The sequence below is a fragment of the Ochotona curzoniae genome, unplaced genomic scaffold (assembly GCF_017591425.1).
Source record: "Ochotona curzoniae isolate NIBS_2020 unplaced genomic scaffold, NIBS_Ocur_1.0 patch435, whole genome shotgun sequence".
NCBI classification, from domain to species: domain Eukaryota; kingdom Metazoa; phylum Chordata; class Mammalia; order Lagomorpha; family Ochotonidae; genus Ochotona; species Ochotona curzoniae.
The window spans coordinates 488,939-506,928 of record NW_024467012.1 but is presented as its reverse complement, the minus strand read 5'-3'; the positions used below and the strand labels follow the sequence as shown (position 1 = coordinate 506,928).

The window sequence follows — 17,990 nt, the reverse complement described above, 5'->3', positions numbered from 1 at the left end:
TGTTTTAGCTGACTTTTAAAAATCAAAAGTCAAATACAGATTTTAGAACTTCAAAATGTCCTTAAAGCTTGTTTTCTTGCTTAATAGTAAAATGACGACCATGTGCTGTAACATATAATTACTGAATATTTTATCACTTGTAAGTTTTTAAATTATTTATTCACTGACAATAAATTTTCACTGGGAATATCTCATATGAACTAGCCAAAGAATCTCCAGATGCTATGTCTAGGTGGCTAGTATGTACTGCCCATTGTTGACCAAAACATTTTATGTGTCACATGATTGTAATGCAAAAAGTGACATATTTTGGTTTATAAATAACATCTTTCCATTTGTTTTCCATTTGCTCTCATTTACCTTTTAACTTTCATTTGGAATCATCAGATTTTACTACAGTTTTACATTTTGTTGGCTTGTGTATTATAAAGTCAAATGGTTACCCTAGAGACACGTATTTTTGAATTACTCTGCTACAAATGAATGGTTGACTACTTTCAAAATAATACAAACACCTAAACTAATTCTACATATCTATCCAATGTATCTTTTGCAGTTTTGTAAACTTTTAAATTTTATACACATATTTTTAAAATTAAAAATTACAGTAAAATACCTATAACATGACATTTACTGTATCACTCATTTAGATGCAAAGCTTACTGATATTAAGTATATCTGTATTCCTTTTTCTTAAGATTTATTTTTATTGGAAAGGCAGATTTTACAAAGAGAGACAGACAGAAAGAGCTTTCATCCGTTGGTTCACTCCCAAAATGACTGCAATAGCCAGAGCTGAGCTGATCCAAAGCCAGGAGCCAGGAGCTTCCTCCACATCTCTTGTGTTGGTGCAGGTTCCTTGGGCCACCCTCTGCTGCCCTCCCTGGCTACCAGCAGGAAGCTGGATGGAAAGTGGAGCAGCTGGGATGTGAATTGGCACCCACATGGGATCCTGGTACTAGTAGGTGGAGGATTATCCAATTGAGCCATTGTGCTGGGCCCAAGTATATTTATATTTCCATGTAATGATCACTGCCATTGATCTTCAGAACAGAATTGTAACTAGAGCAGCCAGGACACAAACTGGTGCCCATATGGGATACCAACACTGCAGGTGTAAGAATAGTTCCACTGTGCTGGCCCCCAATCTATTTCTTTTAATTGGAGAGTTAAGATCATTTATACTCAAGTTTATTATTGATAATTACTTGCTTTTCATCAATCTGTTTTCACATTCTAATATTGAAGCGTCATCGTGTTCCTTTTGGGAAGTCAAATTGCCTTCCTTGTTCATGTTTGTTCTTTCTATATTTATATTCTATATTCTTCTTTTTCTATATTTATTTTTTGGAACCACTTGTTGGTTTCCTCCTTTGATGAAATGTTTTTGACTTTGAACTAGTCTGTGTCTTTAGGGTTTCTGCTCCTTCAGTGGATATCTAAGGATTCTGGGTAGAGATAAGGGAGCTTTTAGCCAGTGCTCAAGAATGGGACAAGAGCTAAGGTGACACTCATATCATTCACAGAAAAATTCTATCAGCAGGATGTGGGATATGATCTAAATGGCTGCTGTCATAGCATCAGCTCTTCTCTGTCACACACACACACACACACACACACAGAGAGAGAGAGAGAGAGAGAGAGAGAGAGAGAAAGTTGTATCTTCCATCTGCTTGTTTACTCCTCAAATATCTATAACAAACCAAGCTGGACCATTCTGAAGCTGGGTCTTTATTACTCACTTAACATAGACATCTTCCATGGTAGTGACTGAAGCACTGAAGCTGGCAATGCCAAGGTCTTTCTGTTTCACTTCCAGTTCATTAAACAAACCTTCAAATCTAGAAGGGCAGAAGAAATAAGGAACTAGGATTAGATTTATTAGGTAAATTTTATTTACTTAAATTCACTTTAATTGAATGAAAAATGTGAACACTTCTCATTTAATATTTCCAATTGTCTTCTTCCCTATTATCTTTTATTGTAGTAGATTGTGTAATGTAAACATTTGCCATTTAAATTAAAATTTTTAACCACTGTATGAATTTTATCAATAGAGTGACACTAATATAAGTTGAGGTGGTCTTGTTCACATAACACAGGACTTTCTGCCTTATAGAAATTATGTACTTATTTATTCCTCCTCTGTTTCTTGCCCAAAAATCTTGCCCGTTTACTGAAAAAACTCTGTAGATTTGTTTCCCTCTGAAGAAATGACAAAAACTGTTGAGTGCACCACCTTATCCACCCTATCCATGGGAGAAATATATTCACCCAGATAGAGTATTTTGTTGGCTCCATTTAAAATTATTTGAAGTATACAATTTAAGTACCACTAAGTACCTTCACAATGTCATACAGCCATCAACATTACCTAATTCTGAAACATTTCTGACAACCCAAAGTGAAACTCTATATCCATTAAAGAGTAATTTCGCTCTTCTCCTTTCCTTTTAGTCTCAATTCTTCATTTCTTTGAATTTCCAAAGAATAAAATATTCATCTTTTCGTGTCTGGCTTATTTCAATTAGCATACTTATTTCTGGATTCACTCATGTTTTAGCATACAGTACATATTATTCCTTTTTCTAAAAAAAGACTGAATAATATTCCTTGTTATATATTGTATATTGCTTATCTCATTTCCAAATTTTGTGTACTGTGAATGCTGCTGCTGTGGACACTGGTGTACAGATCTGTGCTCCAGTGCCTATTTTTAGCTCCTTGGGTTATTACATACACCCAGATGTGGAATTGCTGCATTACATGGTAATTTCACACTCTTAGTTTCCACTTTTCTTAACTAGGATGGTCATTCCAGCTAAAATCATCCTTTTCTGTTCCTTCTACAACTAATCTGGCTAACTGCTGGGGTCAATCTTTGTGTCTTTGTCACCTCTAACTCCGAAAATAGTTATCCAAACTACCTTTTACCCTTATCATTTAATACATTTATACAAGAAAAGTGATACACTATGAATATATTACCATGAGTTATCCTTTAATAACGCCAATAAGCAATAGCCACTAGGTTGCAACCTCTCCCTTACTTCTCCCTGCTCATCATCATTCCCCCCTCCAAACCCAAGCTAAAAAGGAAAATATCAAATATTGCTGGGGTCCATGTGGTGGGTGTGGAAGACAGCAGGGTGCGAAGAGTTCCATTGTTCCATTACAGGCAGGGCCTCAAGGAATTTCCCTCTGCTGCACCACAGGGCCCACCTCCCTTTGCATGGACACTGGACAACCATGCTGAGAATTCTGTTTAGGCCTTGTCTACCACTGCGGGAGTTGGTGTTTACTACCAATGTGAGCTTGGAAGTTGATGTTGCTGATATTGTTTCAGCAAAAAGGCCTTTTATTATTCATGCTGTTTCGGCCTTCCCCATTGAACATATGCCAACCAAGGGTGTTAAGTCCCCCAATGATCATGTTAATCAAGGGTATAGCAGGGACCTATGCTTAGGGTTCTCCTGCCCCCCACTGACCATATGCTGATCAAGGGTGTTAAGTCCCCAGGTGTAGTGGGAATCTATTCTTTCCTCTCTTCTTGATCTTTAGCTCCCTCCTCCTGTGATGCATTTCCTTCCTTAACTGATTCAAGACGAAGTTGTAGAATGAGGATTGTAGCAGGAATGTGTTATTGATTGATATGTGCCATCTACTGCAAACTTCCTGACCACATATTGTGCCTCAAGGAAACATGTTGGCATAATATCCTTAGGAATGCCCGCTTGACCAGGTGTGAAAAGTCTATGCCAGCCTTTGTGATAGCTTCTGTATAAATAAAGCGGACAGCTTTCTCGCATTGTCCATTATGATCCTGGAATTGTAGTGGTCTGTTTCATTTCTCTTTGCGCCTCATCCACACACCCTTCTCGAGTTCTGAACTCAGCTGGGGCTGTACTCCGGCAAAATATGTCTTGAGAATACTGAATATACAAGGCCGTCTTTTGTTTAGTGAGAGGTATCTTCAGCTAAGAGCACCCTAACTCTAGGTGGTGAATGACAGCTGTTCACTGGAGACTTTTTAGTTACAAAAACATTGCTCACTAAGCTTATTAAATCTACAAAAATTAAAAGAAAATGATTACTGGCCACTCCAAAACTATTAATCTAGAACTCTCTGGATCCATACCTTGTTGTATATGCTCTGGGCAAGATAAATGATAATTCGTCTTCATTATCATTCTCCATAGCGGCATTTGGAACATGAGAACGAATCACTGCGGAGATCTTTTGTACATCACAATGTGGTCCTTTCTGCAAAACTATATGATATCCAGCACCTGAGAGAAACCATTTAGAATAACAAAGGAAGAAATTTCTAATTCCCTTGTTGGGATCAACTTTGGCTGCCAAGGTCCACAAAGAGGATAGTGTGGAATGTGCATGACATTTGGTTATGACTCTAACAAGGCTCATATTTAAAGCTTCCAAATGATGTTTTAAAAAACTGATATCATAATAAAAACATACTTCCTAGCCAAACAAGACAGATAATTGAACAGAATGTTAAGGAAATAGAAAGCAGATAAAGGACATATAAAATGTTGAGGAAACATTATTAAGCTGAGACAAAGGTGTGCAGGTATTGTGACATCCTGTGTTAAGCTACCACATCCTACGTCAAAGTGACAGGGTTCCAGTTCTGATAACTCTTCTAATCAGGCTCCTGAGAATGTGCCTGGAATGGAGCAGGTGATGGATTAAGTTCGCGTTTCTCTGCCTTGCATGAGGGAGACCAGAGAGTTCTAAATTTTTGCATTTGGCCTGGTCTAGCCCTAGCTGTTGCAGATATTTGAGGAGTGAACAATAAGATAAAGGATCTCTTTTTGTCTGTCTTTGCTTTTCAAATATGTAAAACCATGCACTGAGAGGATGAAAAGCCAGTTAAATAAATCATCACCTAGAAGGTCTATACTTAAAGCTTATGATCGATTTTTTGGATCTATGTAAGAAACATAAAAACGTGTTAGGTCGTCATAAACTCTGAACTAATTAATGGGTATTTAAATATGATGGTAGGAAAGTTTTGTTGATATGTCTGGGTGAAAGTTAGGTATTTTATAAAGTGAAGTTATTATTCGGAATTATTTTCAATAGAACTGGGTAGTATAACAATCAATATACAGAATATAACTGAAATTGAATAAAAATAATACTAAATAATTTATGAATCACTGAAGTAAATAATCCTTAATTATTTACACATACATTTATATCTTCTCATTTTAGAAGCCTATGTCTATAATTTTGGCTTCAATAACTTATTATTTAATATATTCATTTATCTCCCTTGCAAGCTGCATATTTACCAGAGTCCAGAACATTCTTGTTCTACTTATATAATCCTTTCATTATGCACTACATTTTACTGTCAATTGTCACATTTCAGAGTTATCTCAACATTTCAGGGATTTTATGTTGATTTGGCATAAAACCAGGGTCATAGATGTCTTATTTCTCTTCTTACCTTCTCATCAATCAGTTACTCAAATATATCTGGAGGCACAGTTGTGTTGTAGGGACAAAGAAAACTGTCATTACGTAAAAAATTTTGCAAATAAGCATGGTCTTCATAAGAGGACATCCTGTGTCTGATGTTATGTTCTGACAATCACGGGGTAAGTACATAATGAAATCTACACACTGCAAAAATCAACTCTATGGCTAAGACTCAGGAAGACAGAGGGCTGTTACTGAGTTTTGGGTATATGAGCAACATATAATAATGAATATCACTACAGGATAATGTTATTAATACAACAATAATTTAAGAATGATCAAAGAGAGATAGAGAGACCATATATTTGTTTCAGGAAGACTGAAGAGCCACAACAGTGCAGGGTCCCCATGACCATGATGGCAATGCGGTCACCCAGAATGTCAGCTTCATCCATGAACTGGGTAGTCATTAAGATGGTACGATTGTACTTATACCGCTGAAGGAGATGCCAGGTGACCCTCCTTGAGGTTGGGTCCATGCCAGATGATGGTTCATCAAGTATCACTACCTAAAGTTAGAAGGAAAATTCCATGACCACTGATGATGCTATGCCACTTTTAGGCTTACCTACTATTTGATGGGAACACACTGAAGCCAGGATACAGAATTCAGAGTTTTTTTTTTTTTTTTTTAATTCTAGGGGAAAATAAAGATTTCCACTCTATGATAATGATAGCTAGACAGACATTGTGAATCTCTAGCAAGCCTCCTTTTGGCATCATATCTACTCTTTGCTTATTGTCAGCTGAGATTTCTAAGATAAGCTAGCAGGATGTAAGAGTCATTGTCCCATCCCCCATACTGTGTGCTGTCTCTCCCTCCCCATACCCACCAATACCTTGGCGCCCCCTATAAATGCTATGATGATGGACAGTTTGCGCTTCATTCCTCCACTCAGTGTCCTTGGGAAATCATCACGCTTTTCCAGCAGGTTAAAAATAGACAGCATGTGGGCAATTTCCATAGAATATATCCTCTGAGGCACTCCTTTTAGCTAGAAAGAGGACAGAATTTACATAGTGTTCTGACCTTTTTTTTTTTTCTCAGAAAGCTCTTGGATCACAATATCTTACATATGAAATGAGATATGCTTTTGAGAGGGTTTCTCAATTTTTTTTCCCATAACTTTTTAATAAAGAGTTTGGACATCATCGCAAGGAAACGAAAGCCAATTGATGGCTTCAGGTATAATGGAGCAAATGCACATGCCTCTTAATTTCCTATTGAATTCAAACATTCAACATGGAAAAACTCTGAAAAGTCAAATATCAGCAGCTGGGGCAGGATGAACACAAAAATTAAGGTATTACTAAAACAGTGGTGAGTTTACTATTTCTTCCCTGTAGATACAATGGTCTGAAATCAAAGCATTCCAAAGCATGGAGTGAGCAGTACAGTCTAAGCAGAATGAGATTAAGCAGACATTCTCTCATTCTTGATTTAGGAAAGGAAAAGGACACTCCTGAAACTAACAGAGTTGGGGGCAACTATTTTTTTTCTCTGTTCTCTTGTTCCATAATTCATGGAATCCTTGTGCCAGGGATGGTGAGAAGAACAGACAAGAATGGAAATCCTGCAAGAACTAAAACTCCAAGGAAGAGAGACCTTTTCCACTTCAGTGAAGACGTGGCTGTAAGAGGGAAAAATCAAAAGTAACTGCATTATAATGCTTGCTGTTTTTATGCTACTGGTATATGTTACAATCAAGGAAAGTGGGTAATTAATAATGATTGGAGGATAAAGGGATACTGAGCAATCAGAGGGCACTAGAAAGATAACAGTAAATAAGCAAAAAAAGTGATATTATAAACTCGCTTATGAATTCTTGTGCTTACTTAAAAATTTACACAAATCCTAATTAGTAATTTCATACGTTAGAAATAGTATAAATGGGGCCCAGTGTGGTAGCCTAGTGGCTAAGGTCCTTGCCTTCCATGCACTGGGATCCCATAGTGGGCCTGGCTCATGGCCCAGCTGCCTTGTTTCCCATCCAGCTCCCTGCTTGTGGTCTGGAAAGGCAGTGGAGGATGGCCCAAAGTCTTGGGACCCTGCACCCGCATTAGAGAACCAGAAGAATATCCTGGCTCCTGGCTTCAGATTGGCTCAGCTCCGGCTGTTGTGGCCACTTGGGGAATGAATCATCGGATGGAAGATCTTCCTCTGTCTCTCCACCTCTTAGTATAACTGATTTTTCCAACAAAAATAAATCTTTTTTTTTTAAAAAAGAAATAGTACAAATGAGTAGGCATCTGCCTAGTTGCAAGCCTGATGAATATTACAACTATGGGAGAGACTGAAATAGCACTGTAAATACTTTGCATACTGATTTGGTACATACAACATAGAAAGGTTAGAAATAAGATGCAGAAGGGCTGACTAAGCTTTCACCTTTGGCACTGGCATCCCATATGTGTGTCAATTCAAATACCAGTTGTCCATTTCCAACACAGCTCACTGCTAATGTGGTGGGAAAGCAACAGAGAATGACTCAAGTCTTTGGGCTTCTGCACCCATGTAGGAGACCCCAAGGAGACTCCTGGCTTCTGACCGTCAAAGCTCTGCCTGTTGTGGCTATTTTTGAACCAGCAGATGGAAGATCTTTCTCTTTTTGTCTCTCCTTCTGTAACTCTACCTTTCAAATAAAGATAAGCCTTTTTAAAAAAGAAATAAGATGTAAAGCCTCAATGTATTACTCAAACTATCCAGAATAAAACCCAAAATTGTTTGGCATACAACAAAAAACCAAAAATCTCATCTTACATAGGAAAAGACAAAGGGGCAGACACCAATGGCACGATTACCTGGGCTTTGGAATTATTTTCCAAATTACCAAATGTTAAAATGCCTAAGCAGGGTCCATCATTGTGGTGCAATGGATTAAGCCTGTGATATAGGCATGTGATAGGAGTGGAGGTTCAATTTAATGGTTCCACTTTAAAAAAATCAATTTATTTAGTATTGGAAAGTCAGATTTACAGAGAGGAGGCATCCCAACATTTGGAGATAGAGCCATCACACCAGGCCCTTTGTAAGTTTTTAATAGAAAATTTTATTGAACTAACTAATTAATTACTTGAAAGGCAATTCCAAAGAGAGAGGGAGAACTTGGGGAGGAGAGAGAGATTTCCCCATCTGCTGGTTCACACCCCAAATGGCCATAACCAGGCAGGAACAGACCAGGCTGAAGTCAGGAGCCTGGAACCCAATTGAGTTCCCACATGGTTATTAGGATCCCAAGCACTTGGACCATTTTTCACTGCTTTTCCAGGCACATGAGCAGCAATCTGGATCAAAAGTGGAGCAGTTGGTTCCCGTATGGTAGCCTTATGGCTAAAGTCCTTGTCTTGCACGTGCTGGGATTCCATATGGGCATCAGTTCTAATCCCAGCAGCCCCACTTCCCATCCTGCTCCCTGCTTGTGACATGGGAAAGCAGTGGAGGATGGTCCAAAGCTTTGGGGTCCTGTACCTGCGTGGGAAACCCAGAAGAAGCTGCTGGCTTCTGGTTTTAGATCAGCTTAGCTCTGGCTATTGCGACCAGTTGAGGAGTGAACCAGAGGATGGAAGATCTTTCTCTTCTTCTCTCTGTAAATATGTCTTTCTTATAAAAAAATCTTAATAAGTTTATAGAAAAGTGGACAAATTTCACCTGTATTGTAATACAGATTTAGGAGCTAATAATACTTCCCATCCTACCCTCCTTCCTTCTCACATTCCCCACCCACCTCCCTTATTATTATTATTTACAATAGCATACTTTCAATTCAGTTCGCAATCACAGACTTATTACTCCATCAGGTAAAGATATCAGCACATAGTAAGAAGAAAATAATAACAAGAATTTTTTTTTTAAAAAAACCCTCACTTATCTTCAAGAATATAAACAAAGACTGTACACAATAATCAAATCCTGGAATGACTGTTTTGCTGCTGCTACAGATTACATTTTTGTGCTCTGTGCACTAGTTGTCAAAATCAGAGAAAACATATTATATTTGTATTCATGGAACTGGCTTATTTCACTAAGTATAGTGGTTTCTAGTTAGATTTAGAAGGAAGACAAGATTTCATTCCCTTTTAGGACTGAGTGATTAAATTTTCTTTTTCGGTCACCCATTGATGATTCCATATCTTGGAAATTTGGAATTCCAAGTTGATTCCATATCTTGGAATTTGTGAATTGAGTTTCTATGATCTAAGGGTACAGATGCGTTAAAAGTTATAGATCTCTACACATATTAAAAGATAAAAATGTCAAATTTATTCTTCAAATTCATAGAATATATCTCTGACTCACCACTGAGTAGAAAAAAAGATGTTCTGTTACTGTCAAATCATTGAACAACAAGTCATGCTGTGGACAGAAGCCCAGGTTTTTTCGAATTTCAATTATGTTATCTGAAATGTCACACCCATTAATATAGGCCTTCCCTTTGGTAGGAGGAAAACGACCTAGGATTAAGCAAACAACATCTCAAATTAAGTCTACTTGTGGATTACTCAGAAGGAATAGTTCAGAAAAAATATTAACCCTTGGATCAGTATAGTAGGTTTCAATACACTAAGTAGTGTTTGCAAATTCTATAATAGTTCTTGTCCTTCCCTTCATAGCCCATTAATATACTCTCGTCAAATTCAATGTCACATCCCCTCTTTATTGGGTAAGGAACATTCTATCATAAAATCTCCTTTTGCATGTGGTATTGTAAATTCCAAATTGATTGTCTATGTATCCCCGCTAGAGTACAAAATTGAGATAAATTATCTAATAATCAATATCATACTATAGACTCCTACAGAAATATCTGACATATACATAAATATTTTGACTAAGTAAAAAGTTCATTTATTACATAATGTAGTTGTATTGTATAATTTGCATGCATTACAAAGTGTTTATTACAACATCTTGACTGTAAAAAATTGGAACTGTAGCAATAATTACAACTTTAAGCATTACTAAATTTATTGCGCATTTATTGGTAAAATTCATTGATGTTTCTTCGGTCTTAAAAGGAGCCTGACTTTTGTTCTGGAAGAAGTGAACACATACCTGTGAGAATAGACAACACTGTGGTCTTTCCTGCTCCATTATGCCCCAGAAGAATAGTGATCTGATCCTTATACACATTCAAAGACAAGTTGTTTACTGCTGTGTTGTCATCAAATTCCTATGACATAACAGACATCTTTCATGGACCAAATCACTACCTGTCAATACTAAACCTGAATGTAAATACTTTAACCCATCAATCAAATGTCACACATTAGCAGACTGGATCAAAAAGCAAAACCCAAATATCTTGCTACAGGAGATGCATCTCATCAACAAAGATATGCAGAAACTGAAAGTGAGAGAATGGAAAAGAATATTCTAGGCTAATAGAAAGGAAAAACAAGCTGGTGTAGCTATTCTTCTATTAAATAATACAATTCTTTATCTAGTTAAAGTACCTTGCAGAAATCCTCCCACTCAGATCTAAAGGTTACTATTACATCAAGCTTATTTTCATCATATAAATTATTATGCAAACAAGTAGCACTTGTTGCTAAGTCCATCAGATAATATTCAAAGTAATGCATAATGAATGCAGCAAGTCAGATGATATTTGTAGAGCTTCATCTATAAAAATGGCATTAATAGGTAAGTTTAAAAAACATTTCCAATAAATGCATAATTTTTCCACATGTATTTTATAAAATCTTTGAAGTTTGCTTAGTATGCATGTATTTCAAAAGTTGTTTTTGCTCCAAAATAAACTTGTCTTTTAGTTGTTTTTCCCTAAAACTTTGAGATATCCTCATATTTGTTTGTTCTATTAAATGCAGTTCCAGTCAAGTTCTGCCTTTTAGATAGCAACTGTATTATGACTCTACATTTGTTTTCTTGTAATGACCTGTTACGAATACTTCCATTGCATGTGGACAAACGAGTCTCTTTGCAAAAAAGATGTACTGGAAATCGTACCTTGTGCAAACGTTTGATCTGGATACCCGTCACCAAACTAATAGGTTCATCTTCAAAAAAGCGGCTTTGGATTTCCGCATGGTCACTGATTTCTTTGTTCTTATTAATTCTTGGTTTTCCACACCAGTATGAACGCTAAAAAAAAGAGCAAATGTAATTACCCAAATGAATATTAATAAAGGAAACACTCTATTTGAATAGATTAATTAGCAACCAGCGATTGAGTTAGTGATCAAGAACCTCCTTAGAAGAAAATTTCAGGACCAGATGGCTGAATCGAATTATATCAAACAACAAGTAACAATAATCTTTCTCCAACTCTTCCAAAGATACAGAAGGAAATACTTTTTAGCTATTCTATGAAAACAGCATTATTCTGACACCAAAGATATGAGGAAATAAACTGCAGAAAGACTTATAAAACCCTTTAGAAGTATTGATATAAAGCTTCAAAAAAAAAAAAACTGTCAATCTATTTCCCTAGTAAAAGGATTATAACAAAGTGTTATTTATCTGGGTGCATAAAGGTTACAGAATTCACAATTTTTAATTCAACAAAGGTTTTCAGTGTCTTATCCCCAGATGTATGTATCTGCATATGCAGATGGTTTTGAGTTGTATGAAGAAATAGCTAGCGTTTCAGTAGGTAAGGTATATAGAGAAGAGCAATTTGCCATTTGATCTTCTTATTTGATGATAAATATTACAGCACAGGCTCTTAAGGACTAAAGCCTTTTGCAATAACAGTAGCACTAAAGCTTACCATAAAGAAAAAGTACCATGGTTGGGGCAAGCCATTCTGCCCGGGAAAGACAGTTTCTAGATACCAGGCAACAAGGCCATACAAGAAAGCATCAAGTAAAAGCATTCCAACTAGATAGCCAAAGACAAGGTTATCCTCAAGGATGGCTGGTGTCCAAAAATTACGCCATTTAGCACCAATCTCTGAAAAAAAAAAAAAAAACAAAAGGCAGTAAACATGAGAGCTCTGTGAATTAAACAGTAAAGAAAAAAGTTTAATTGTTTCAGTTTGCCATTGCAATTCAATCTACCTACTATATTGCTTTGTATCTAGATCTAGAAAATGGTAGCATCTATATATCATTGTAAAATTTTTAAAAAAATAGGAATGATTAATTAAAAAAAGATGACTGAGACTCAAAAAACAAGCAATAATAACAAAACAGTAACAACAAAAAGCAGTAGTATTTGGTCCTACTGTCCTGCCAGGTTAATCTTCCACTGAAATAATCATGAGTCTGTATACATTTTGAAAAAAATAATGCAACAGCACTATGGATGAATGCTGACTATGGAACAGAAGAGAAAAATTAGCATGCTTAGCTAAATAGGCTTCTATATAAATTTAGAAAAACAAAGTCATCAATATGGTCCTTCACTGTTTACCAACAGATATAAAGAATAACAAGTCAAGCATTCGGTTGAGACTGAACCATTAATTGAAAGAACATTTGTGAATACTGTACATTTTAGCAAGATAACAGAAAAGATAATAATTTAGAAAAAATATTTATTAGAATAAAAACAGCTTACTAAAAAAAAGCCATTTTCAGAGGCAGTGAAGAGAAAAAACAGAAGCCATGGGGGCGGGGGAGAGAAGGCAGAATATCGATTTTATAAAGGCTCCTATAACTTGTGAAATTCTCCTGCCCTAAGTACAATAAGGGTTACTGATATAAAAAAAAAATGACACAGAAAACAATAGTCAAATGATATAAAAAAAAAACGGTAAAAAAACAAATTAGAAAACCAAGAATGGTAGAAAAAAAGAAAAAAAGAAAGCCAAGAGTGGATATCCGACTTTGGATGAAACCAATGAGAGTCCCACATGCAGATAAAGCAACATAAAGTTTTACTGTTTTATGGACACAGACTTACATTAGTGCTTGTAAATAAATTACATATACACACATACATTCATTATTTTATCATTGGAAAGGCGGATATACGAGAGACAGAGAGGAAGAACTTCCGTCTGATGATTCACTAAGTGAGCGCAACAATACTATGGATCCAGCCTCTTCCGGGTCTTGAAAGACTGCTTTAATATGGGAGCGTGCAAGGTGAGGACCTTTAACCACTTGCGCCACATACATTCTTAGTATTGGCTATTCCTTGAAAGATTTAAATATAATATAGTAAGGTCTCTAATTCCAAACAGAAATTTTTATAGAACCTGACTGATCCTAAAATTCAAGTATAAAGAAATGTAGTAAGAAAAATAAAACAGCAAGATGTAGAGACAAAGATTAAGAGATAAAATATAATATAAAGCTAAGGTAAAACCAGTGTGGTGCTGGAACACAGGGAAAATAAAAAAACAGAACTGCAGTAGAAATGCTTGCCAGGAAAAGAGCCATGCATATGTGGGAAATATATGTGAAACAAAGGTGGAATTAGAGATCAGTAGAAAACAAATGCCTCAGGTAGATGTCATAGTTCAGCTGTCACACACAAAAAATAAAACAGAGTTCTTGCCTCATGACTAATAGGAAGAGAAACTGATTATTGAAAAGCTAAATATAAAGATCATTTTTGTTATTAAGTTTTAGAAGAAAGTGTAGGATGATTATCTTTATTACCCTGGGTACGGAAGAACTTTTTTTTTGACAAGATTTAAGTATACCAATGAATGAAAAGACTGAACATTTTACTTAGATTAAACTTTTGGAAGAAAATAACATAAACTCAAGTCTAATGAGCTGTAGATTAAGAATTGTTATGATATCTATAACATATACAGGACTCAAATTCCTCCTCTCACTCAATCTGAAAACACACTGAAGTGCCATTAAAAAGAAAAAGTTAGAAAAAAGTAAAATTATTTCATGGTGTAAAGGATATAAAAATCTGAAAAATCTGCCTAAATTGGTTCATACATTTGGTCCTGGATTAGTAAACCTGTTTTTCTTTATCCTATACCAAGGGTTATATTATTTGGGATATAGCAATGTAAATGTAATTTTGAAAAGGAAATTTTATTATAGAAAGGAAGACACAGAGGAAAACCAGTACCATCCCACTCCAAGAAAAAAAAAAAGATTAAAACTAAGGTAGTCAATACATTACTAACAAGCACATGGGCTCCATATTTCCTATTGCAGGGATACTATACGGAAAAGCTCAGCTTGTATCAGTGAGAAATAGCCACATGGTGCTGTAGTTGCACTGGTGCTGTTGGAGTGAAGCAGTTAGAGAAATGGACCTGCAGCAGTGGTGTGCCCGACTTCTTTTTTGCAAGTGACATTTAGAACCTGAAGAAATCTTTATGAGTTATTGAGGACCAAAGAAAGTCTTAGCAGACAAATAAGTGGTTGACTTCTTTCAAAGCTGGGGCATGTGGCTAAAATTAGGCCTGCCAATTGATGCTGTGAAACTGTGTCATACTTCACCAGTCATACTTCCATCAGTAAGGGTCCATAAGGCAGCTCAAGCCAGGTACTTTGCTACAGAGGCAAAAGACCCAAAGAGAATGAAAAGAGTTGAAATCCCCACTTCTAAGATCTCCTCAATTCTCACCTGTACCCATACCACCCAGAATAAGGGAAGGGAGAAGAACTTATATAACACTGATTCTTTCAGAACAACCTCCATAAATATTTACATCAGAGTCATACTAGCTTTAGTTTTTTTCCCCCTATAGTGAGGAATTCAGAGGAAAAATGATTACAGGAAATAAATTAGAACAATGTATTATTTGAAAAAATGTGGAAAAACTAATGTATTTTTAGCAGAATAAACAGACTGTGATATTCTTCTGTGATTCAAATAAAAACTAAGCTGTAATTATTTAATGCGATTTTTTTTCAGATTACTATGTAGCTAAATATATGTATACCATTATGGATAACAGGAAAACATTGGAAATACCTTAGACATGCATTGATAGAGACTGAGTTAATTAATTGCAGTACTCATTTATAGCAGAAACAGTACTTAAGGAACAAATAAAAAAAAAAAAGAAAGAAGCATAGCATTATATTAGAAGAGATCCAAGGCAAATTATTAAGGCAACAGAGCAAGTTATGCAATATTTAAAATTATTTGATTTGGGAGCTGGGGCAGTTTCAAATCACACTAATCCTCTGACTGTGGAGCCAGCATCCCATACAAATGCTGATTCTAGCCCTGGTTGTACAACTTCTGATCCAGCTCCCTGCTAATGTCCTGGGAACAGTAGCAAAAAGCACAGTGTAAAGCTCTGGGCTCCTGCACCCACGTGGAGACTTGGAAGAAGTTCCTGGCTCCCGTCTTTGGACTGGCTCAGTGCTGGCTGCTCCGTTACTCTCTGTGACTTTCAAGCAAAAAAAAAATCTTTTTTAAAAATCTATTTGATTTGATAATGTAATTTTGATTAATTGTGGAGCGATGGGGAACTTTAAACACAATGTTTCATAGTTCACATAATTGCCTTACATAAATATAGAAATCTGGCACAAAGAATCATTGTAACATTTTATCTTTGCATCCACTGTATCCCTCACAATTCCTTAGACCACTTGTTAAAGAACTGAATCAGAAAAGCAAACACTCACCTTTTGTTTCCAACTTGAACAAAAGATTAATCCCCAGGGCCAATGCGACATTTGAGCTGAGACAGGCAACTACCTTGTAAGCAAGAGTTATTTCTCCATAGTGTTGAATGATAAAGTTAAATGGAAAGAAACTGGCAAAAAACAGGATATTTCCAGCAGAAGCAGCCAAAGGAACTGCAAGGAAGAAGGACTTAATCAAGTCAGTTAAAGGCAGTCTGTATAACAGTGAATTACAATTAACTCTTCATACAAGAAAGCACTAATATGTAAATTTTAACAGGAAACTAGTGTCTGTTTTGCACCCCAGAAACTAGGGTACTAGGAAACATTACCTTCCCTTCCTAAAGCTCATTTATGGCTTCTGCTTGAAAAATTATAAATGTGTAGCATTGCTATGAACTACACTGAATCTATAAAGTTCCCAAAGAGTTTGAAGTTGTAGGTTGAAGAAAAGCCCTTGATGAATTTTAAATATATGCTTTTGGTCTCATTTTAAAAATTGAATAATAAAAGAACAGTTGAATACAATCATAAATATTGAATATTGAGACTTGGATGTAGTTAAATACACAAGCATGAGATTTCTGTATGCCTATAAAAGAATTTGAGTGAAGATAAAACCAGATAAAAGTATGACATGCTACTCACTAATATTATGGACTTGCATTCTTCTATTGAGTTTATCCATATTATATACTATGCCCTCAATAAGTCCCTTAAGAATCTCCAAACTGCATCTGTACAAAAAAATCTACCATTTCAATTTTATACCATTAACATTATCTTAATCTAAGCCATCATACGTTTTCTGGACTTCTCTGTCCCAGTACTTTTTTAAAAAGTTGTATTTATTTTTATGGGAAAGGCAGATTTGCACAGAGAAGGAGAGACACAGAGATTCCATTTGCTGGCTCCTCTTAAAAGTAAACATATTTCTCTCATTTCTCAAGACTCCTGGAGGGTTTTTAGTATATGTGCTGCCGAAGCAAGCATTCCTCCTGGAGGGTTTTACATCATTTATGTTTCCTCCTTGCTTTTTCTGGGGCTTGTGGAGCGCCTATCAAAAATACTGAGGAGTAAAATAAACATACAAAGGACCCCATAGGACCCCATGAGGTCTTATGCATTTTGGGAATCCCAGAAGAATGAAGAAGACTAGATAGAGTGATTATTTTAAAAACTTGATAAAAGACGTAAATATAAACATATAAACATTCAAGAAGCTCAACAATCTCCAAGTAGGATGAACTTAAGAAAACTCACACCAAGATATGATATAATCCAACTGCCAAAAGATCAAGAGGACCTAAAAAGTTTCAAGAGAGAAGTGACTTGTCACATATAGGGGATCCTCAATAAGACTTCATCAGAGCTCTGTTCAGCAATCTAGGAAGCCAAAAGATTGATTTAAATTGCTGAAAGAAAAAGAACATACTGCAAGTCAAGAATTTTACATGAAGTAAACTGTCCTTCAAAACAGAGAAGTGTGGGCATTTGGTCTGGCAGTTGAGCTGTCAGCTGGGATGCCTGCAACCCTTATCAGAGTACAGGCTCAGCTCCTGATTCAAATTTCTCAGTAACCACACCTTGGGATCGAACAAGTGTTGGCTCTATTTATTTGGGTTCCTGCCACCTCAGAGCAGAGCTGGACTGGATCCCTGATTGTCAGTTTTGATCTGGCTAGTCCCTGCAATTGTGAGCATTTGGGGAGTAATCCAGAGAATGGGGACTCTGTTTGTGTGTCTGTCTCAAATAAAAAGAATTTTTAATAATGGAGAAACTCGGACATCTACATACAACCAAAAATATCTGCTCTAAATGCTAAGGAAGTCCTTCAGACTGAAATGAAAGGTTATTAGGTCTCACTAACTTGAGACCATACGAAGAAATATATCTGTTAAATTTAGAATCACGGACAATTATTACAGCTAGTATCATTGTAACTTTGGTTTGCAACT

General features: G+C 36.2%; 1 protein-coding gene across 2 annotated transcripts in view; it reads right to left on the bottom strand.

The window, feature by feature from the left end:
* Positions 1-17,990, bottom strand: part of LOC121167964 (phospholipid-transporting ATPase ABCA3-like) — a 56,121-nt gene that overhangs the window by 24,099 nt on the left and 14,032 nt on the right. For both annotated transcript variants that reach the window (XM_040997693.1, XM_040997692.1), the window contains 9 exons: positions 16,033-16,206; positions 12,240-12,421; positions 11,477-11,611; positions 10,562-10,679; positions 9,806-9,960; positions 6,348-6,503; positions 5,807-6,017; positions 4,139-4,289; positions 1,743-1,841 (listed from right to left, as the gene is read on the bottom strand). In XM_040997693.1, coding sequence (XP_040853627.1) covers positions 1,743-1,841; positions 4,139-4,289; positions 5,807-6,017; positions 6,348-6,503; positions 9,806-9,960; positions 10,562-10,679; positions 11,477-11,611; positions 12,240-12,421; positions 16,033-16,206 — 1,381 coding nt within the window. The remainder of the gene's footprint in view (positions 1-1,742; positions 1,842-4,138; positions 4,290-5,806; positions 6,018-6,347; positions 6,504-9,805; positions 9,961-10,561; positions 10,680-11,476; positions 11,612-12,239; positions 12,422-16,032; positions 16,207-17,990) is intronic.